The 25,323-nt window shown below is 33.1% G+C and overlaps 1 protein-coding gene across 1 annotated transcript; it reads left to right on the top strand.

The window, feature by feature from the left end:
• The first annotated feature begins 904 nt into the window (after positions 1 to 904).
• LOC131048325 (cell wall integrity and stress response component 4) lies at positions 905 to 13,003 on the top strand. The gene is made up of 3 exons (XM_057982239.2): positions 905 to 1,273; positions 1,642 to 2,256; positions 12,581 to 13,003. Exons 1-2 carry the CDS (start codon positions 977 to 979, stop codon positions 2,215 to 2,217), a joined length of 873 nt encoding a protein of 290 aa, XP_057838222.2. The 5' UTR covers positions 905 to 976; the 3' UTR covers positions 2,218 to 2,256; positions 12,581 to 13,003.
• Positions 13,004 to 25,323: the final 12,320 nt, after the last annotated feature.

The raw sequence follows: 25,323 nt of genomic DNA, 5'->3' as shown, positions 1-25,323 counted from the left end.
CAATTCCTAACACCATAAGTATAGATAATTGGAACAAAGTAAAAACAATCTAAAAGAAGATAAAGACACAGAGATCAGACAAAAGAAACAAGATAGTACAGCGAATATAACCATAATAGTGTACAATTGTACATGAATGCAGAAACCACAGTAAAAGCTGGGTTACCAGCACATGGTATATGGTCATTTACAAAAGCGAAAACTGCATGAACAAATTAACACGTTGTGAAGCAACTGGTACATGAGTGGAAGAGCACATCAACATTATTAGTTTCAAGATCAGATGTCTAACTTGTCTGTTATTCAAATGGATTCTAGAACAACCAAAAGTCCACAAGACCTTCAATGAAGATGCTTTTCTCAAGTGACTAATTTGTATTTTGTGTCAAACTGGATGTTAATCTTTTTCCGTGTTCAAACACCAAAAAGAATCCATGGATTGACTAAGTTCTACAGCTGAGATTGGATGTATTTTTTCTAGAATTGACCACACAAATGAAGTCAAATCATTTTATACAGCAAAATTCAAACTCAAATCTTTAATAAATGGTATAACGCAACATCATCATGATTAAAAAGCAGCCTTTTTGTTTAAGTAATATGACTTTTTGCTTGCTTTTTAATAAATAATACAAAACTATACCCCATTTTAGAACCTTCTAAACATGCAGATCTGTATGACATTAGCACTGAATTATTGAGGGGTTTACCACCTAACCTTTGGGTTTTGACTAAACTGTCTTCATGTCCAGATAGCAGTCAGTACGGGAAGAATCAATCCAGCAAACGTTGAACTGTTCAGTGATTGGTCAGATTTGACCCCATGATTAGGGCCCTCTCAGTACATTATGACGTCACCACTGTTTGTGATAGAACACATATCTATCTCTTGCACAAGTCAAGCTCATACCTAGTTTCACCATTCATACTTTCAATCTTCCAAAACCTTAACAGAATACTGAAGAAGAAAGCAGCCATGAATCCTGAGTCTAGTGAGTCCGTCAATCCTCTTCTGGATATAGACAGCTGGCTTGACTTCTGCCAGAGCAGAGGAGGATTAATGGAGGATCATCTGGATACAGAGTTGATGAATATTATCAATAGTAACAACAACCACCACCGTGGTCACATGAGCCCCTCTAGGCCCTCATCCATGACTATGCATATGAAGCAAAATCACAATTCTTATGATCTCTCCTCCTTAATGAACAGTGCAGAAGCAACCTCAGTGACTACCATGGCAATGCCCCGGAGTTTCATCAATATACCCACTGTAAATATCCATTCTTTTTCTTCTTTTCAAGTTTTTTCATATGAATAAGTGCCTATTACATTATCTAGACATTCATTCACATGATCTGTATAGAAAAACACATATTACACCGAATCTTCTCAAGTTTTAATTGTAATATTTCTAGAAAAACCTGTCTTCAATTTTTGCATCAAGGTTTTGAATCTTGGGGTCATCCAGATGCTTTTTCTGGATTCAATTTTTGCATCAACATGTGGGTTTTCTCTGATCCAATTATTAAGATGAGAAACAAATTGTAAATACAGTAGACAATCCAAGACATAATATTTTTGCATATTCAGTTTTTTTTTTTCTGAAATCACCCTGTGATTTGTTTTTTACTCTTACAGAATTCTTCCTCAGCAAAGTCAAGTAACATTACTAGTGGTACAACACCATCAACTGGTTTACAAGGCCGCCCAAATGCCACAGGAAATGGTGCAGTAAAAGTGAAGAAGAAGAGGGTGAGGGCATCAAGGAGAGTCCCTACTACAGTGCTGAGAACAGACACCTCCAACTTTAAGGCCATGGTCCAACACTTTACTGGAATACCGGTAGACACCTCCTCCTCCTCCTCCTCCCCTACTACCACTGCAACTACTAATCCAAGCTCTTCAGAACCTCCTTTTACCAAACCCCTTCCTCACCCTGCTGTCTGCAAGATTCCACCTTCCACTCAAAACAAACCCTCCACCAGTTCTGCTGCTGCTACTGCTGCAACTAGTGCTTCAAATGATGGAGAACAACACTCTTTGTCTTTGCCTTCATCCTTTTCTAGCCAATCTGTCCATGACATTTCCTCTCCACTTCTTTCACCCAATGTGTTCACTCCTGATCCAGCTAATAATGATATCCCTGAAGAACAGACCATGTCTATGTCTATGTCTGCCATGGATGCTGCTTTCTTTGAGAAACTGTGGAGCTAAATCAGCTTTGGGAATTATGAGGAGCAATGACACCACCAGGTTGGATTGATAAAGTTTTATTGTACTCTTCTCTGTTGTAGTTGCCATCCTTTATTTGATTGTATCTATGTTTTATCTGTTTGTATGCTATACATATACAAGTCTTGTGAATCAGTTGTTCCTATTTGAATACTGGTGTTCTCTGATTTTTTAAATGCCTTTATACTGCTTCAAAGAATGAGCATGGTACCTGGTTTAACAGTAGTGTTATATTAAAAAAATCTCTCTATATAAACAAGGAAATCATACCTTCAGCATATTTTGTTTAAATAATACATTTTAAATCAGTCAAGAGTAGTCATCTACCGTCCACCAATATAGGAGGCAGTAGCTGAAACTAACTACAAAATTTGAACTTCCTGCGTGAAGTGATTTTTAATGGGACTGGTCATTAGTTTGAAGGAACTGCCATGGATTTGTACCTTTTAGAGTTCTAAAGTTCAGTTGAAATAGCCCATGTCAACAATGTAAACTTAATAGTATAAAACTTTATTTCATTCAACTATGTAAGCCTACTGGCAAAACTTTGTTAAGTCACCTATTTATGTTGCTATAATGTTATTTATCTATCTATTTATATATTCTCTCAATGTATGTCTTAATAATTCATACCTCGCAGAAGGCTTCTCTAGGTGATATTTATATATGTTTTATCTTAATATGGTTCGAAAGCATTTGTGGAAGCTACAAAAGATGGAGCTCTGATTATGCAGCCTGCTATTTCGATGGTACTTTACAATCTAACCAACTTGTGACTGTAAACATCCTTCCAAATGCAGAATAATTATTTTCAGTCATATTTGAAACTTACATTTCATGTTTATGAAGGAGCAACTCTTAGGAAATATCATGAACAATATGAGTTAATCTCATTGAGAGTCTAGTCGATAGGTAAACACAAGTCTGTAGCTCTCCCTCCATCAAATTTTCGTACCTTTCTGTATACCCGTTCACATGAATTCTCCTACTAAGTGATGGATAAGGATGTCCAACGGTTATGAAAGAGTGGAATATGATAATTTGCTTTAACTTGGAATGGCTTGTCTACAATTCTTAAGGTGATGTGTGGGATGTGTGGACATGTGCAGCAACTAACTACTAGAATTACTTTTAGGTTTTTGGATATGTGTAGCAACTAATGGAAATGGCTATCTATCTATTAAGATGCACAATGACATCTATGGCTGGATGTTACATAATTAAATTTTTTATCTTTTATTGACGAGGATTGTCTCCAGCTTGTTCATTGTACGATCATCTCAAATGAATAACAATAGCCCTCATCGATGAGGAGCCCAAAATTCAGTTATGTAACATCCATCCATTAATGCCATGGTGCATCTTGATGGCTGGATAGTCATTTCCTGAAGAAGGAAATAACCAATAATTGATGTCAAGATTGAAGGGTAGGTGGTAGGGATGATGAAGGATGTTGTAGAATGTGCACATTTTTTATATAAATGATGATATTTAGGTGTCAATAAGTTGATAGGAGTCATTTGAGGATCATGGTACCTAACATTATTAATGGAGGGGCCAACATTTATAGAGGAATGATCACATCAATATTAAGGGAGATTTGAGCAGTTATGGAAAGGCATTTTGGTACTCATAGATGACAAGAGGGTAGATGAGTTTAAATGATTGAAGATTTGGCTAGGATTCAAGGTGAAGGCATGTAGAAAGAAAGGTTTGAGAAAGAGTGCACAATGTTTTTAGGGAAAAATGATGGTCAAGGTAGATAATCTTGGGACAGAGAGAGAAGGAAGAGAGAGTTGATAATGAGGAGATAAATAATAGAGAAGGAAGATATGAGGAGGAATAACACAAGAAGCACATGAATAGTGAAAAAAGGTAAGATGAAGCTACGGATGTTGACGATGAAGGGGAAAGCTACAAACTATGGAGTTTAAGCAAGAGATTGGGGTAGAAGAAAATGTTAACAAATAACTAAGTAGATTAGCTAGCAAAGAAGGATAGGATGTGAGTTTGCCAACAAAGAAATAGAACATGTATGTGGTATCAAATAGGCATCATGATGAGAAGAGGTAAAGAGTTTGTGTGACTTACTAAGTAGTATAGTAAGAGAAGGTTGTTGGCATTACAATAGAAAGGAGATTGTTGGCATTTCAATAAGGATATTGAGAAGGTTGTTGGAGATTGTTGATATAACTAAAGAAGAATGATTACTGTCTTAATAATATTATTTTGTCATTGATGTCAAGAAATTGATTTTCTGATTCAGTATGATGTTGCCATATCTTGAGAAGTATGTGTTGATGAGTATTAAGAGGTTGGTAAGTGACACAGAAAAAATGTGATAATAAAGGGTAGATATAAGTTATTCAATGGGCAACTATTACCGAGTTAGACAATGATGAGATCATGTTGTTTTGATTGTTTTGATATCCTACACATGTTGTTGATTACAAGTTTAATACTGTATTATGTCACCGAGCAAGGAACCTAGTCGGTAAACCCTAAGGTACCTAGTTGGTAAACCCTAAGGTTATCGATATCGGTTAACAAAGGCAGAATGTCTACCGAGCGAAGTTCAGTATTAACCGAGTAACAACCGAGTTATAATAGATCGCATTGGATGGATAAAAACATTATTTAATGAAGGATGCTGATGAGCTAGAGATGAATAAATGATTGGTTTGTCGCGCAAGAAGTTTGTTAAGAATCTACAACAATGAAAATATAGGAGGAAGATCTACAACATAGATTGAACCGCAATAACCTAGCACAAGTTCCTAGGAAGGAATGCAAGTTCCAAGGCGAGGTAAAACATTTTCAGATCGAAGGATACATTGAACCTAGTCAAGTTTGATGATCTGATGGCTAAGATTGATCATGGGAAATGTGATCAAGGAGATTAATCGGTCAGAAATTGTTTATAAATAAGGAATTGTTGATAAACACTACATGCGGGCAAATGTATGCACAATGATGCTACAGGAATGTTTACCGAGCTCAGAAGCTTGAAGATCTGATTGAAGAACGGATTGAGAAGCCCAGCAAGCCCATCAAGGGATTAGATAAGTCTTATGACAAGATTGTTTTGAGCAAATAAGAATATGCTTTAGCATTTCAGATGTGAAGTTGTAGATATATTTTATTACTGTTATTTATTTTGTATGTGACAGGAAATCTCCTAACCGAGTGGACCTAACAGTCTTATTTGTAAACCCTTTAGCAAGGTAACATTCTAAATGAGTGTTTGAAATCCTTTGACAAGGTCACTTCTAACAAAGTGCAAGACTCTAACAAGTCTGAGGGAAATCCCTTAACCGGGTCACATCTAGCAATGTGTTTGTAATCTTTAACAGGATTTTCTTTTAACCGAGCATACTCTAGAAGGGTATATTTCTTAGTGGGTCCAAAATCCCATAGTGGTTTTTCCCTATTTGGGTTTCCACGTTAAATCTGGTGTTATATGTGTTGTGATGTTATCTGTTCATAAGTTTGAATGTTTTACAGTTTTGGTTATGTATTCTGAAGTATAAGCTACCGAGGTTGAATCTGTTGAATATATTGAAGATTAAGTTTGTATGATTCACCCTCCCCCCCCCCCCCCCCCCCCCTCATCTTGTTTACTATTAGCATCAAAGCTTTACAAAGGTGAAATTACATGTGTTAGCATCAAGAAAATTGAAGTTGTGAGTGAGAAACAATGTGAATGAGTGAAGTTATGTTTGAACAAGCTCAAGAGCAAAGAGGACACTAAGACTATGCATATGGTTGAGGATTTAAGTGTGCATGTATGAGAGTGTAAATAGGGGAAGTCTACATCCCTACATTTAAAGGAAGATATATGTAATAAAACATGTACTTTTAACTATTTACTAGTGTCCAATGAGTTTGTTTAGGTGCATGTAGGATAGGTCTTCATTGTTGTGTGTGATAGGTTATTGGTGGGCTAGGTGGTAGTTTTAGGGTGTAGCCTATTATAGTCTATCATTTATTATAGGTTGTTGTGCAACCAAAGGGGGGGAACTTAGTTTTATTCTGCATGGTTCTGTGTGGAGTTCTCAAGAAGTTGCAAGTAAGTTGGGGTTGGGATGCGTTAGCATGGTGTTAGGGAACTAGAAGAAGTGGATTGCATCATCTAGATATTTCCAATACAAGTATTAATAATGAATTTAATATCAAATTTAATACATTGTGTCTTATAAACTATTTAGTTCTAACTTTTAAAAACTTAATTTATAAAATATTTTGTGAAACTATTTGTGACAAATCAGTAGATACGTCATATTAATTCACTACTCTATCCACATCATTTGAGATTCTAGGAAAATCAATTGCCTCTCATTTAATTTCTTAGGTTACCAGGAAAAATATCTCAATACTTTCAAGTGGATAATTCTCAAGTGAAATAATCTATTTTCCTTCACTAACATGCAAAGATAGTTCTCAAAATAGATCATTACCTTAATATGGTTTTTGCTGCATAAAGAGTTTAATTTACTTTCTCTACGAGTCTCCAAATCATGTGTGTGTGTGTGTGTGTGTGTGTGTGTGTGTGTGTGTGTGTGTGTGTGTGTATATATATATATATATATATATATATATATATATATATATATATATATATATATATATAACATGAGTGTTGTTTTGATTAAGTAAAAGCAGGTATTTGAAAGGTACCCAAACCTTTTACAAGCCAAGAAAACAGAAATGCTAAAAAAAGTGCCTGATCACTTCAAAAAGACAAAATGAACCCACCGGATGGGCACAGCTTAATACATCATTACATTAAAAACTCGGAACAGACAGCAAAAGGAAAGCAAAAGACAGCAAAGAGACAAAACCAAGGACAACAACTAGAACTAAATACTATTCAGAATTTCCTTTGCGTGAGCAACCATTTGTTTCATGTTGTTCGCTGAGGTCTTCATATCCTCCAGCTCACGACCATCGATGTCGACCTTATTCTTTGTGTTGGCTCTGGTCCTCCTTTCATGACCCCTCTTGTTCACCTGCTCTTTATCACCATCCTTCTCTGCATTATTCTCGAACTTGTTGATAAAGATGTTCATGTTGTCCACCGAAGATTTGAGGATTTGAAAATTTTGATCAGCAAGTTGCTTGACATTGTGCTCCAACTTGTCAATTCTGCTGCCAAAATCTTTCAGTTTGTTTTCCATTTCCTTTCTATCTCCCATCTCATTGAACTTTTTTTCCGTTGCTTGATAACATGAGTGTTGTTATCAATTTATATTCATCTATTTTAAATTTTAAATAAAACACAATGAAATAAAACGTATTATCTATATGATGTATTCAAATTTTATTTCATATTTATAATAAATTCTCCATTTTTTTAAAAAGAACAATCATTAAAAACACCATAATAATTCTGATTCACCTACATAAAATGTCCTTACTTTGAATTTTGTCTTAAAAGATGTATATTACTTCAAAGAATAAGCATGGTACCTGGTTTAGCAGTAGTGTTATATGGAACAAGAGTTCTCTACATAAAAAGGCAATCATACCTTCAGTCTAAAGTTCAGTTGAAATGGCACATCTCAACCATGTAAACCTAATATAAAAATTTGTTTCAGTCAACTATGGGAGTTGCTCTAATGTTATTTATTTTTTTACATCTGTTTTAATAACTCTTACTTCAGAGTAGGTTTCTCTAGATTTAAAGCATTTGTGGAAGCTACAAAAGATGAAGCTCCGATTATGCAGCCTGCTATTTCGATGATACTTTACAGTCTAACCAACTGGTGACGGTAAACATTCTTCCAAATGCAGAATAACTATTTTCAGCCATATCTGAAACTAAGTACACATGATTTGTGGACGGTAATTAAATGTTCTAGTGATGCACTAGTGTCTTAGGTATTAGTAGTTGGCATGGGATTGAGTATTTAGAGAAGGATGCGCACTTGCAGCCACTGGTAAAGGAATCAGCATATTATAGAGGCACTTGCTACAAAGGTGGCTACTTGCAGTAATGAGGAGCCATGGTGAAAGAGAGTGAGTTATATCAATTGGAGGATTGTCCAAGGATTGATGGGTAACTATAGCAAAAGGAAGTCATATGCTTTTGTATAGACACACTTGCAGCAATAAGGGAGGTTGAAAGAGTAGAAAGCAACATGAGGATTATGGTGCAAGTATCAAGGAGCATGTTGCAAAGGCCAATGATTAGGAGGTCAATTCCATATGGTGAAGAGTATAGGATTGCTGGCAAAGTAGAAATGGGTGAATGAGGAAACATATGAAGTCAAAAGAGGTAATAGTAAAAGTGTTGGTTGCTGACATGGATGGAGTCTAATGGTACTACAAAGGTGTATTGGTTGCATGGGCTACTCAGTTAAGTGCCACTCAATAGAAACTTTGATACAAGGATGGTAGGAAGCTATGATGATAATAAAGGGAACTATTGGAGCAAGGATGATGACAAGAAATTTTTGGTGAAAAAATAAATAGTCATAAAGAGGAAAGAATCGATAATTGTTAATCAAGATCAAAGGGTAGGTGGTAGGGATGATGAAGGATGTTATAGAATGTGTATATTTGTCATCTAAATGATGATATTTAGGTATCAACAAAGTTGATAGGATTCGTTTGTTAGGTCATGGTACTTTATATCATTAATGGAAGGACAAACATTAATAGACGAATGATCACACCAAAATTAAGAGAGAACTGAGTAATTATGGAAAGGAATTTTGTTGTTCATAGATGACAAAAGGGTAGATGAGTTTAAATGATTGAATATTTGGGTACGATTCAAGGCGAAGGCATGTAGAAAGAAAGGTTTGAGAAAGAGTGCACAATATTTTAAGGGAAAAATGGTGGTCAACGTAGATAATCCTGGAAGAGGGAGATGGAGATAGAGTTGATAATGAGGAGATAAATAATAGATAAGGAAGATATAAGGAGGAATAGCACAAGAAGCACATGAATGGTGAAAAGAAGGTAAGATGAAGCTATGGAGTTTGATGATGAAGAGGAAAGCTGCAAACTATGGAGGTTAAGCAACAGATTGGCGGAGAAGAAAATACTAACAAATAACTAAGTGGGGTAGCTAGCAAAGGAGAGGATGTGAATTGGCAACAAAGCAATAGAACAAATGTGATATCAAATAGGCATCATGATGAGAAGAGGTAAAGATTTTGTGTGACTTACTAGGTAGTATAGTAAGGATCCACATAACTTGGGATTTTAGGAAAATAAACTGTCTCACATTTAATTTCTTAAGTTACCTAGCAAATATTTCTCAATACTTTCAAGTGAATAGTTCTCAAGTTAAATAATCTATTTTCCTTCACTAACATCTAAAGGTAGTTTTCAAAATAGATCATACCTAATATGATTTTTGTTAGATAAATATGAATATTAAATAACTTAAGCATAAATATATTTTTTTACTTTCTTTGAGTCTATATATATACACACATTCTTATTACACGAGTGCTATGAGTTTATATTCATCCATTTTACATTTTAAATAAAAATACAATAAAATAAAACTTATTATCTAAATAGTCTATTCAAATTCTATTTCATATTTATAATAAATTATACACTTTTCTTAAAGCAAAAGATCATTAAGTATACTACTATAATAATAATCCTTTATTATTCTTTTATATATCAAATTATATTTTTAAAGAACCAAAAAAAACTCTTTTTAAAAAGTGTTAATGAATTTTGATATACCTTAGTTGAAGTTATAGCCATTACAAACTTTTGATTCACCTACATAAATGTCCTCTTATCTTATCTTTAAAGATTTAAATTCATTTATGAAATAGAAATCCATTGAAACAATTGAAAAGACAATAAATATAACTTATCTTTATGTTCTGTATAAAAGTAACATAATTTTCATTTCCTCCATTCCACTCATAACCATCAGCAACCATATTATTGTTTCCAATACTAAATCTGATTCATTCTTTTCTTCAGGGAATTTTATTCCAGATCTTTTTGTTTTGTTTAATATTTTTTTAGTAAATTTATTTATGATATATTTTTGTTGATTTTTTTTTTTTATTTATTTATTTTTTAATACAAATTATTATTTATGTTTTTTTAAAATGAAGTTGTAACTTTTATAATATAGATTTTTAAAGCGTTTGGATGAATAAATTGTGTTGTATATTAAATATAAATGTTATGATCTTTTTAACATTTATAAATTATTATGTTCAATTACTACATTCTATTTTAGGGTGCATGATATTCTTTATTTTTAATTTTTTGCTTGTTTGATGTAGAAATAAACAACAACAAAAAACTCCTTGGATACATGCACTCCACCCTTAATGTATGTAGAAGATTTTATTGGAAATGAAGTAAAAAGTAGTAAAATCATTATATGCCAAAAAAATATGACTACTACCAATTGTGAAGAAAATGGTTTCAAATCTAGTTAATAGTCACACATTGAGAATCTAATAATATAATGATATACGGTACCACGAGGGATTTATTTTCTTCAACTATCATGACTTGAACACTAGAGATTGGGTACACAAAATAATAGAGATCATCACTCTCTTTTTTTTTATCAAGGAAGTCACGTGTACTACCTATATCAATGAACACTATCACCCTTTATTTTTATATAACATATCACTTTGACTATTTGCAGTGTTCTTATCTCATTCACATGTAGAGAGATAGCAAACCTTTTTTCTTTCTTATAATTGATATAATTGAAATGTTCAAGTTCCATATTTAATTTTTTTAGCTATTTCTTCCTCTTCTTCAATGCTATTCTTAATAATCATTAGTCTTTTCTCACTATTGGCACACTTAAGATCTATAGACCATTTTCTATCACAAAGTAACACAAACATTTTTATATTTTCTTTAACTGCTTTTAAGGAGAGAGTTGACTAATGTATCTTGGTTTAAATAAATAGGCTACATTTATATCTATAAGATTAGTCAACTTTCTATCTCTCCATTATGTATTTTAACCTTGTCTAGATGTTCTAGTGGTAGAATTTTGTTTCTCAATGTGCAGTGTTTGTTGCATAGTTTTTCTAACTATGCTAGGCTCCAACAAAGAAACATCATGCTTAGTTTAGTCATCAAGTTTATCAAGATATAATTGTGGTCTTTGATAAGGTGTCACATCTTGATTCTAAATTACCAGTCTCATATGGTCTCTAGCTAAAGATCTTATTTGTTTCAAGTTTTTCAATTGGGTGAAATGAGTACTAATAGGCTATAAATTATTATTAAATGTATTTTAACTAATTTACTACCCTTTCATATTTATCATCATCTAATGGTATCATTACTAAACTATAATGGATAAAAAAAAAAACTATACTTTATCCAAATACTTCATATTTCCTACCATAGATTTTGTAGGGTGGGTCCAATACACCTCCAAGCTAATATTTATGTCCAGTTATTTAGAAAAATCAATATTTCATTTGTTAAACATTTATTAATTAATTTTGCAGAGTTTTTATTTTTTTAATATGATTATTATTGCACTCCATCTCTAAAGAAGTATTTGTCAAAATAATAGTCTTATTGAAATGTTTTTAAATGACCATCTTTTTCTTTAACAATTTTTTCTTCTCGTGTAAGTGTGAATTTAAATGCAAGAGAAATTTATGAAAAATAAAAATATAATTGTTTCATACATTCTCATTTCATTAGAAAACTTAAAACAAATAAATATAATTAATACAATTGTTAGTTGTATATAAAATTCTTAAAATTGATACTCTATTTTCTTAATCCATTCAAAGTTATTACAAATGACTTGACAATTTTAAATATTTTGCTTGAATTGATATTATCAACATCTCATTAAAATATAACTAAAATTTATCTTTTATTTATATAACATCTTTGGTTTATAGCTGTTACAACTACTTTTACAATATCATTGTGATAGCTTTTAAAATTTGAAATATTTTTTTCTATTAAACTTTATATCATACTCGGAGATACATTCTTCAAAGAAACAATAAAATTTTAAAATAAAAAGATAAATATTAATATGTAGATTAAACTATTATTATTTATAAACTGTATTCTTTAATTTTAATTTTAATTTTAATTATGTAAATTTTCTTTCATATATAATAATTTAATATACACTTAATATTTAAATTTAATAATAAATAAAAAATAATATAATTAATTTTATATAAATATGATAAACATTATAGTTTTGAAATTTATTGTAAGAATAGTTTTATAGATCTTTGTTTTTTCGTTTTGTCTATTTCAATCGATATCAGTTTTAGCACAAAAATGTTATGAAATCATTTTGCTTTTATACACAGCAATGAAGAATTCAGGTTTTTCATATTTTTTTCAGGCAAAAACTGGCGTACATTTATTGCTGAGTACCTCTACAAGAAATTTAATATAAGGAGAGAACTAATCCTATCATCTTCCCATGGAAAAAAACAAAACAAATTTGATGTTTTCATAATTCATTATTATAGTTTTGAAACTTTTTTTTCTGGATCTGAAATATCAAATTCAGAAATTTTTTAATCCAGAAAAATCTGTTTCAAAACTACTTTATATGATTTTATAATAGTTGAAGAAGAACAGGAGCAGACATTCCCTTTAATGGAGGACAATACATTCAATTAATCATTTCTTTTATCTACCTTTGGATTATTGTGAAGAATCTTATTTGCTAGATCCACTGATATGTAACAAATTCATGACCTCTAACAGAAATCTACTTTCACTTGTACAAGTGATGTTATATATATATATATTTTTTTTTAAGTGATGTTACATAGTATTCAGATATCTTATTTTTTATTATTTTTTATGTTGGTTTCTTAAATTTAATAAGGTTATTGGATTAAAATTTGCTAGCTCTTTACTTTCAGTCGTCTATATATTGTTTTATTATATTGTGCATATACTGTGGGTCTGTAAATTTTCATTTCCTTCAAATTATTTATTATCCTGTCAATTATGTTTCAAAACGAATTGACGAGCTCCAAATATTGTTGCTGTTTCTTTTAATGGTTTAATTATTTCGATCTGGCTTGAATCCATCATTTCTTTAATCTATATTTTTAGTGCTGAAGAAAATTTATCTTCTGTGAATGACAGTGTCCCCATCTATATTTGTTACACAGTTTTTCTTGATAATTATTTTGTCAATCCTGTAGCGTTTTTAAAGAGAAAAGCTTAAGTGATTAGTATTATATCATGATGATTCTTACTCTATTGGGAAACGACATCGTTCATTAATTTTTTTTAAAGCAATTATATTTCTTTGGTTGGGTTTAGGTTTTGCTTTTGTTTTTTTTTAATCTGTCAAGTTTTAACTCTATCTTAGAGTTCTTTGCTAGGTTTCAGGCTGTCAGTCTAATTGTCTCTGGGGTTAAGGTCGTTTTTTTTGTTGGTTCTAATTTCATGTTGTTGTTGTTTTTCATCTTCAGTTTGTGGTTGTTGTCTATTGAGTTGTACGAGGTTTCAAGGTTGTATCAAAAGTTGTACATAAATTTTTCATAAAATAGAACTAATAAGTTTTAGGAAATAAAATTATAAGAAATAAGTTAAATGAATACTGTAACAATATTTAACATCTTCTGGTATGAGAGATTTTCACAACGATGGCTCATAAGATGAGAGAGGTGGAAGAGAGTTCTATATTGATGACTCATAAGTGGTAGATCTAGAACTTTTCATCTAATTTTTCAAATTTCAATAAGATTTATGTTATTAGAGGAAGCTTACCACTGGTCATTCTAGCTAATTTCGTGTATCTACATATCTTAAATGGTACATCAGATTTGTACAATTTTATTTTAGTTGTTTCTGTAGTAATTGTTTATAGCTATTATTCTGGCTTCTGGTAGTAAAAAGACATGGTGTGGGATTTTTTATGTGCGCAAGGGTCAAAAACTGGTCATTTCAAAGTGTTGCCCTATACCTACTTAAAGATGCCCCAATAACCGTGTACTACAACCACCTCAAAAATGGCCAATACTTGTGCACAAATGTCTAGTGTGCCAATAAAGTTGCACAACTCCTTCAATTAAAGTTCAAGTGCTCTTCCCCGAGTTGATTATTTAAAATTTTAAATGGGAAATTCTTTAATGAAATGGATATTTGTTGATAGAGCAAAGGAATTGTGCATGCATAATATCAATGTGTTTTGAACTTATCTTGTATATTTATTAAATTATGCTTTAAGCTAATTGTTCTATTACAAGACGCTTAAAGATTGTGAATGTAAAATTCAATAAATTCATTCTTTGGTAGATTATTTAAATCAAATAAATGAATCTTTTTAGGTTTCAATTGGACATCCAAATATGATTCAGAATAAAATCACAAATTTTGTAATCACATTAAATTCTAATGATTGTTAAAAATATTTAAAAATAGAGAACATGAAATTAAAAATATATACTCCAAGTTTTGATGTGTAATTTCTAAAAAGTATATCATATTTCCACTTTTAATCCTATCAAAGAAGAAAAGACTTGTAGGCATCTAAAAATGGTTAATGCTTGTGGCGTCGTACTTTCACATGTCCGTGTGACCTTATTTTAGGGTTTTTTCGCATCTTATTAACATTTCTTCTATGGCGTGCACTTGATCTTTATCATTTGTCAACATCTTGTCATTCTTCAGCATTTCTTCCCTCTTCGATTGCATTTCTGGCATTTTCAATTAGGTCTTGTCAACATCATCTGTGACTTGCAAGCTTTGGTCGTGATCAATCTTATCATGTCAATTGGAAATCATCAATCCTAATTGATGTCGGATTAGAATTTTTGTCCTCAAACTTTATCATTATCAATCATCTTTGGTCAACTATCAATCATTTTGGATCCCTTGTCAATCATCATTTTGTCAATCACTTAGCAATTTGTGGCCAATTCGTCATTGGTATTTTATCATTTGACCTTCATTAAGTCAACCTCTTATCAATCTTTGATCGATTTGTCATTGATCTCAATCAATCATCGAACACGTCAATTGTGGATCAATTAGTCATTGATCCTTATCAATTGTCCTCTATCAATTTGATTCCCATTGTCAATTATTGATCAATTTTTCATTGATCTTTGTCAATCAATATCGACTCTTTATCAATCATCAAGTCTTCATCATTTAATCATGATCGACCCTATATCAATTACTTTAGTCTTGTCATGACCTAATTGACATTCTTGCATTTCTAATTTTTCTCCTAGGGTTTTGTGATTTAATCATTTAATTCCTAATTAACATTCACCTCTAGGTTAAATAAATCAATTTATTTATCCTAGGTCCCCCTTGTAACAATTAAATATTTCATTTAATTGGCTAATTATGTCCATTTTATGAATTAATTAATGAATGAAAACTTATTAATTAATCTCACCTAATTTTCTAATTTCCTCATTTTCTAATTTTCTAATTTCCTCATTTCCACCTATTTTATATTTTTCTAAAACTAATTTTCACCTAATCAAACCCTCTCTAGTCTTCCCTATTTTTGTGCTTCCTTTGTCATAAGGTGGAAGAATGATTCTCTCATGTGTCATAAGTGTTGACATGGCAACATGCCATAACACTTGCCTTGGCATTTAGTCCTCTCACTTTGCATTGGAAATGTGTCATAAATCATGACATAGAAGGTGTCATGTAGCCTTCTCTTTTCAATCCAATTTTCCCATTTTCGAATCAAATTGCCTCTTTCATATCTTTCATGCTAATTTCATCCTCTCTCCAATTTCTCTATAAATTGGATGCATTTCTCAATCATTTTTAACCACATTTCGAGTAACCTTATGCTATGATTTTCATCTCTCATTTCACATGCTCTTCACTTGCATTTGCATTTTGTAGGTGAGATCCACATCAAATTTGAAGGTGAAAGAAGGAGAATGAAATCACATGGAGGAGATTCTACACTTTGGTTTGCATTTTGTTTTTAGAATGTTGTCGTCATGCTTACATTGATTGAATTAGGAGCTTTTATCATAGCTCATTAGGTCTATGGTTGCCTAAATATGTGCTTTTGATGCTCATTTCTAAATTCCTAGCTACATTTATTGGTGAACCCGACGTGAACATGCTTGGATCTAATATATTTTTGAAGATTTTTTGAAGTTGCAGATTTTTCGTGGAGAAATTGCAAATTTTTCTTCTAAAACCGTCCTAATTATTTGGTCACAAGATTATTTACGTTCAGAATTAAATCAAACAATTTCTGGGTTTATTATATCTCGTTCTTACCTTTCCAGATCATTTTATAGTTTGTGATTTGAATAAAAATTGAGGAAGTTATGGTGTTTTTAATTCTGCTTCTGTAAAAAAGAAAACAATTTCAAAAACATTCGTGCAACTTTCACATAGATTAATCTAGGATGGTGAATTAATCATGCATTCATGCAACTTTCACATAGATTAATTTAGGTTGGTAAATTAATCTTGCATACATGCAACTTTCATTTAGACTAATCTAGGATGGTGAATTAATCATGCATTCATGCAACTTTCACATAGATTAATCTAGGTTGGTATTTTTAATCTTTCATACATGCAACTTTCATTTAGACTAATCTAGAGTGGTAAATTGGACAAGTTTCACATAGATTAATCTAAGAGATCAAAGAATCACAATTTTGGTGGATTAATTTTGATGGTGATTTATAGTTCTTGAGACTCTAACATTGTTGGTAGCTTTGTGGAAAACGCAAGTCAAAGTATAAGTGCAAACTACTAACACATTTGTTGCAGGATGTGGTCAAAGATTTATATTCAAAACAAAGTGTTTGTGATTTTTAGCTTAGTGCACACTTCATATTCCTAAAGGTTAAAGAACACCATTTTTGCTATGTCTTCTTTCATTTTGTGTGTGTGTTTTTACCTTTAGAGGGTCTGCCTCCTAATTTGCCCGACACTTCGCACAAGCAATCATGAGAGGGAATGACCTAAGTGGTAACAGGCTAAGGCCAATCTCTTTCAAACCACTATAAATAAATGTGTTTGTGAAAAAAGTTGCAAGTGATAGGTGTCGATGTGTCATACTGATGTAAGTCTTCCTCAATGCTCGTGCGACAAGTGAAACGTTGTAGAGTGCAACCTCTACAGCCACGAAGGCCTCCTTAATGGAGCGAAATGCTGCATGTATGGCCACCCAAATGGATGCCTTGAATAAAAACCTTTGTGCTTAGAGACCAAAAACCTTCTAGTTGTTGGTACAAGAAGTCGGACCTCTAATGACGTCTCACATTCTTATAGCTCTTAGTAAAGATACAAAGTTCGCCATGGGGAGTTTTCATGGGAACTGATGTTTGGCTGCCCTGGAGAAGTGAGTGTCGTGGAGTGGAGCCAGTGGGGTCAAGCATCTAAGTATCTGCTTTGTGTAAGCGTAGTTGGGAAAACAAGTGAGATCCAACAATTATTGTCCTTGCCAACCTTAAGATTTGTTGTCGAAGGTGCATGATTGTCTTGTGTCAAAGTCAAACAAACATTTTGTCTTTCGTGCTTGTTAAAAGGTGAGTCAAAAACAATTCTCACAAGTGGTCATAAACAACCTTGGTTATAAAAGTTCAAAAAAAATCCAATGTTCAAGTCAAACACAAGTTTCAAATCAAAACAAAGTCCAAACAAAGGTCCAAATGTTGTCCAAGTATTCATCCAACATTTGAATAGGGCTTGTCAAAACATTGGAAATCCTTGTTTCAAAATTCATGTCACTTAGGTTAGGTTTTGCATAGTTCAAACCCTAGGTTTTAGGTCACATAGACATTACCTTTCATTTTAGCATTCTCATTTTGCACTTAGGTTTAAAATCATTTCCCAAAGTCTTCATTTCATTTTCATATCCAAGCTAGGTTTTCACTTAGGTGACATTTTTGCATTATCATTGTCATACTAAAATTAGGTCTTTGCCTAGGTTGCATTTTACATTTCCAAAGTCATTAGTCCACACATATCCATATCGCATTGGCTTTACCATTGCATAGTTCAAACCCTAGTCTTGTCTTAGCTTGATCTTGTCATGTCATTTCATATCTCAAAGTCATAACACATCTTGACATCATTTGCCTATCATATTTTGGGTTCATATCCCTAAGTCATTGTCATTATCATTGTCCTTTTGTATAATAGTCTCAAAATTTATTTTTGCCAAACTTGCAAAATCAAAACTTAATATTAAACCCTAAGTCATTGTTAGGGAGTCTTTACCTTGTCCAACATTTGTCCTTTTGTCATCAACATTATTTTGTCAAACCTAGCTTAGTATCCAAGTGTATCGGTGAGACATTGTCATTTTGTCCTTTGTCCTTTTAAGGTCTTGACTTCATTTTAATTTCCTAAGGGTCACATATTTAGGGTTGCATTTTAAAGTTTGTCCAAATCTTGAAAAACAACAAAAAAAATAGGTTGCACTCTTATATCCCAAAATTGCGCTTAGTTGTATATCATTGCCATTCCAAAAGTTTTAAAAAAAACATAATTTGCATTTTCATCCTTCTAGGTTGCATTAATTGCATACATCATCCTTAAAATTCAAAAACCCAAAAAAAAATTGCATAGTGACATGTCTATTGAAACCATATTCCAAGCTCCTATGATGCAACAAAATTTGACATATCAGCCAATGATTGGTCCAATGAATAACACAATGCAATCAAGTTTTAATCCAAGGCAATCACAAGTCTATCCAGCCCAACAATAAGGCAATATTGATCAAACATTTTATGATGAAACAAGCATCCAAATACAAAAATTGGAGGACAAATTAGCTCGAGAAAGAGAGATTGTAGAAAAAAAAGCAAAAAAAAGTTACAAGATTAGATCCCAAATGATGAAAACACTTCAAAAAATTTTAAGTTCAAATACAAACCTTGAGCCAATTGATGCGAAATCTCTCACTGAATGATCAGACATACCATCTCTCATCTCTCAAATAGAGATGATGAAACAATTTCAAGCAACGAGCACAAATTTTAATCAAGTTCCAAATCAAACTTCAGTTAATCAAATCCCAAGTCAAACCTCATTTGATCAAATTTTGAATCAAGAACCAATGATCCAACAACAACCAATGATTCAACAACAACCAATGATCCAGCAATAGCCAATGATTCAACAACAACCAATGATCCAACATATCCAGCCAATGATCCAACATACACCAATGGTCCAACATGTCCAACCAACACAATCAATGGTACAATTTCAAGAATATGTCCAACCAACCATACAATGTCAACAATTGGTCCAACCAACTGTCAAGTATCAACAACAAACTCATGAGTATCAACAACTACAACCAAACATTCAAAAACAAAAGTTGCAACTCGCATCAAGCCAAGTTTCAAACATGACAGACAAATTCAAACAAATCCAACATCAAAACCCAACCATGTCAAAACCTTGCAAGGATTCAAATGTGTCTCCAAAGAAAAATGGCTCTATTATAGATCTTTTAAAAATGTTCCTTTATGATTCTTCCAAGAAAGATCAAAATCATACACCTGTGTCTAGCAATGGCTCATCCCCTCATAAACAAGTTGACTCTCCAATGGCATTTATTCCTACACCTTTTGAAGCTTCACAAGAACCTTCCATATTATCCTTATCAAATGATATACCTAAAGATTAAATTTCCCAAGAGATGTCCACATTTGATTACCAAGATAATCTAATTCACGATGCAAGTCCTTTCCATACTTCATAAATGCTAGACCCATTGCCACCGTGTGCTTCATTTCCCCTCAAACCTATTTCAAGGATATCATTCAAAGTCCCTCTCCCTCATGTCAAAGCATTGTTTCCTTTTCATAATCCACCACACATGTTCAAATTCCAACCCCATGTCAAGAGGATAATCTAGAGCACAAAGAAATGAGTCCTAAAGCAAATCAAGATCAAGATCCTAAAACCTTACCATTCCATCCAATTGTTGACCAAGATCCCATCTTCCCAGTCATTCATGATGATACCCCTATCCCTATCCATCCTATCCAAAGTCTTGTTGGCACTCCGCTCCCTGAGAAAGATCAAGATATCCTAGTCCATCCTATCCCAAATGATCCTCTTTCATTGCATGACCAAAATGTCCTTTTAAGTCTCATTGACAATCCACTCCCTGAGCAAGGTCAAGATATCCTTTCCATTATTTCCAATGATCCCGTTGAAAGCCAAGAGAAAAACACTTTTAAAGACAAACCCAATGATCTTCCTCCTTGTCAAGATCAAAGTATCATTTTATCTTCATGTCCTCTACAAGATCCCCTTGTTCCTCCATCTCCATGTCTCGATCCTCCATATACACTCTAAGAGCTCATTTCTTTTGATGATCCCATTATTCCTCCCACTCCATCTCATGAAGAGCATGTCATTGATCTTGATTCCCCACATGATCCTAGTCCCCCTATAATTGATCCTAATCCCCCTCATGATCCTAATCCCCCAAATTATTCTAACATGTTGGCGCAAGATGTTCATGAACCCCTTACATGCACAATGGGTTCCTCCACTTTGGTCCAGTCTGATTCACTTCATGATACTGTCATTTCTTCTAGATCATGTCCACCTCATAATGGACTCACATATTATTCCCAAAAAAAAGAGTATCCTATAGGTCAAAATATTCATAAAGAGAAAGGGGTAGACCTTGATGAGAAAGAACCTCTCCATATCAAGGAAAATATTAATGGTCATGGCTACACAACCCACTCTCGAGGCGTTGGTGTCCCTCCATCAAAATCCAAACATATTCCTTCCCCTTAATCCCTTCCATCCATCTTAGGTCCTTATATCCCTTCTTCCTTTATGCAAGGTCAGAAAAGGCACACATCTTCGAGCACCTTTTATCCATCTAAATGACCTTCATATCATTCCTATCCATCCATACATTCATTTCCCCATCCAAGAAATTGGATGTCAAGTATAAGATTCATAAGTCCGACAATCCATATGTGTTCAAAGATCAACATGTCCCATCTAATCGACTTGTAAAAACAAAGAAAAATATGATCCAAAAAGAAAAAGAAACATTCAAAAGGCCACAAAGGCCCGCTAAGCAAAAGAAAGCAAAGTCAAAATCTATATGGGTTCCTAAATCCCTTGTGCAAGCAATGCATTCTAGGGAACCACAAAAGCATGAAATGTCAACAACCATGTGAATTCCTAAGTGGCTCCTTGAAGCACAACAGTCTAAGAAAAATCCATATTGGCATCCAAAATTGCTATACCTGCATCACCTCCTTCATCCATTTTGAGTCCTTATGTCCCAAAATCGCTATCCTTTCTTCCATCAAAATCTCAACATCCAAAATCCATTTTCCTCCATTAGTCCACCACCCCTCAAGGTGTGTTCCAATGTTGATCTTGCCAACATTTCCATCTTCTCAAGCCCAAATATTCCACCCCCTCCATTATCTAATGCACATTTTCCATCCTTTCTAATCCTTTGCATAAATCCTTAGTTCCATCTCATTTCCATGTCATTATCCTGCCAACATCTTTGAGTATGCTTTTAATAGTCATTTGTGATCCATCTTTCAAAGATACTATCCAAACAAAAAGATGCTTGATTCCTTCTTCCATCCCCTGTCATGTGTCCATTTTCTGCTAAAAAAAGTCAAAAATAAAAAAATAAAAAAAATGAAAAAAAAAGTAAAGAAAAATAATTCTTCCTCTAGTGAAAACCTGGCTAATAGGCTCCTTGGGAAAGTATCATGATGAAAACCTAGCAAAAAGGCATCATGAGTAATCCATGAACTTCTTGCACACCATACTTGGAGGCAGGTTCCATTTATTTTATCCTATCATACCCTATTGCCTTATCATATCCTATTGCCCTTTATTATCCTATTGTCCTATCATATGTCATATCCTATATCCCTCCATTATCCTATCATCCCTCATATCCATATTCCCTTTTCCACCTTTGATCTTGACAAGGTTGAGGATCTTCATCAACATCATGCATCTTGTTCGCAGCTTTTAGTCTATCACAACTTTTGGTCTTTATCCATTGGCTTATTACAACCTTTTGTCCATATTTCTTAGCTTATTGCAACATTTTATCACTATCCCTTATCCTATTGTACCCTTTAGTCCATGTCCCTTATCCATTCTTGCTTATCCTATATGTATCCTATCACCGTCCATACACTCTTTTTTCGTCTCTTGATCTTGATCTGACATAAGGACGTAAAATTAAAAACATGGTTTTGAAAAACCTCTTGACATGTCCCTCATGCCATGTCATTGTTTTACATTGTCATATCCAGTCCCTTATCCCATCGCATGATAGCTCTTGGACATTACATCAGCTTTGTCTCCATAATAAATGGCCTCTATCTTCCCTCTATCTACCAACATTTCAGCAAGCCTATTTATCCATGTGTCATATTCCTTGCCTTGCTAGACACTAGGGGAAAAATCAAAAAAATCCCTAAAAATCAAATAAAGTCCTGAAAAAATCCCTAAAAAATCAAATAATGTCCTGGAATAATCCAAAAAATTACAAAATGTCCTAAAATAATCAAAAAAATTTGTAAAATATCCTGAAATAGTCCAAAAAATCCAATAATATCCTAAAATAATCCAAAATATTTGTAAAATGTCCTAAAAAAATAAAAATTGTAAAATGCCCTGAAAAAAACACAAAAAATCAAAAAGTTCAAAAACCCTAAAAATTGGAAAACATAAAAAATCCATAAACAATCGCTTTTGTTTCATTTCACCAATAAACTATCCCTTTTGTACATAAACAATCGCTTTTTTTTTATTTCGCCAATAAACTGTCCCTTTTGTATATAGACAGACATTTGAGTAGACGTCAAATGGAAACACAATAAACATTGTGCTTAACAAAATCATGCATTAACAAATGAATTGTTCAGCAAACCAAGCATTCAAACTAATCAAATTTGTCCTATCAATCGAATAACATCAATATTATCATTAGTCCTTGTCAACATTATCATGGGTTTTATACAGGGTGTGGTATACTCGAAACCAGACTGTGTCTTGTCTTAAATGGGGTACTGCATTCCTTGAAACCAAACAGCATGATCGTCCTATCAACATTTTCAATTTTTGACAATGAAGATCAAAATGTTTGTTTCACTTGTTTGAATTTGTTAGTCTTATCCTTTTATTGATTTATATTTGACCATGTTCCTATGTTTCTCGATGATGTCACTGAGTGATTTAGAGTGACAAGGATGGCTCATGGTCCCTTTTTTTGTCTTCTCTTTATGGAGTGTTTCTACCATTCTGGGTCAAGTATGTCTTGGGTGTATGTGATAAGTACGTCTGCTTTGTGAACACCTCACATACCTCGACCCTTGACAAACATAATTTCTTAGGTTGTTTTTGACGCATTCCTTGTTTGCAATTAGTTTGTTTTACGCAAAGGGATTGCATTATTGCCCTGGCCTTCATTGGCATGGTGCACTGCATCCCTTTTGCCATATTAAATAAAGGTTCTCACCTACTATTTTTCATTTCTGAAAGAAATTTTTTCTTCACCACAAACTGTTCTTCATCTACTTTCTGCTTACTAATATTTCTTCCATTAGTCCTTGAAATTCTCTTGGTCTAATCTTGGCATTATTGTTGATCAATTGGCCTCTTTTTCCAGATTTTTCTAGCCAATTCATAGAGGGGGCATACATATATCCTAATTGTCATCTCGAGCATATTTCTTAATTGTTCTTTGAAACAACGTTCATAATCGCATTGTCTCAAAGAGGGGTAAAATGTAGGCATCTAAAAATGGTTAATGCTTGTTGTGTCATACTTTCACATGTCCGTTGACCTTATTTTAGGGTTTATTCATCTTATTAACATTTCTTCTATGTCTTGCACTTGATCTTTATCATTTTTTGACATCTTGTCATTCTTTAGCATTTCTTCCCTCTTCAATTGTGTTTCTGCCATTTTCAACTAGGTCTTGTCAACATAATCTGCGACTTGCAAGCTTTGGTCGTGATCAATCTTATCATGTCAATTGGACATCGTCAATCCTAATTGATATTGGATTAGGGTTTTTTTCCTCAATCTTTATCATTATCAATCATCTTTGATCAACTATCAATCATTTTGGATCCCTTGTCAATCATCATTTTGTCAATCACTTAGCAATTTGCGACCAATTTGGCATTGGCATTTTGTCATTCAACCTTCATCAAGTCAACCTCTTATCAATATTCTATCTATTTGTCATCGATATCAATCAATCATCAAACACATCAATTGTAGATCGATTAGTCATTGATCCTTATCAATTGTCCTCTATCAATTTGATTCCCCTTGTCAATTATTGATCAATTTGTCATTGATCTTTGTCAATCAATATCAACTCTTTATCAATCATCAAGTCTTCATCATTTAATCATGATCAACCCTATATCAATTGCTTTATTATTGTCATGACCTAATTGGCATTCTTGAATTTTTATTTTTTCTCCTAGGGTTTTATGATTTAATCATTTAATCCTAATTAACATTCCTCTCTAGGTTAAATAAATCAATTTATTTATCCTAGGTCCCTAATGCAGAGGCCTCCTTACACCTAAGGACAAGTCCAAAAGGTTAGGGGATGACCCTTAAAATTTCAAAAACAACCCTACAAGAAAGGACTCTACATCTCAAGGTTTAGAACTGCTCTCCACTACTCAAGCCTAACACCTACTCAAGATGAGTAAAAGGCTTCAACTTCTCAAACATGTCTTACTGGTGACTCCTGCTCTTAGGGATTTTGAATTTGGTCTATACATGACATCTAAGAACTATTCCAAGAATTGGTTTAGGACTTAGGCATCAATTCCTTATACCTCCTTTGGAAACCTACCCCTTAGGCTAGTAGCTCTCCTAAAAATGTGTCATAATCCAAGATCAGGAGGAAGTTGGATTTCATAGGCATTTTGTCCACATTTCTTTACAAACTGACATGGTCCAACCTTCCTCTGCATGAGTTTGGTGTGCTTACCCTTTGGGAGTCTCTCCTTCTTCAAATATACCCATACCAAATTCCCAACACTAAACTGTACATCCCTCTTTTTCTTATCAGCATAAGCCTTGTACTTCACTGTAAACTCTTAGAGATGAGACTTCACT

The sequence above is a fragment of the Cryptomeria japonica genome, chromosome 8, assembly GCF_030272615.1.
Source record: "Cryptomeria japonica chromosome 8, Sugi_1.0, whole genome shotgun sequence".
In the NCBI taxonomy this organism is placed as follows: domain Eukaryota; kingdom Viridiplantae; phylum Streptophyta; class Pinopsida; order Cupressales; family Cupressaceae; genus Cryptomeria; species Cryptomeria japonica.
This window is presented reverse-complemented; position numbering and strand designations above follow the sequence as displayed.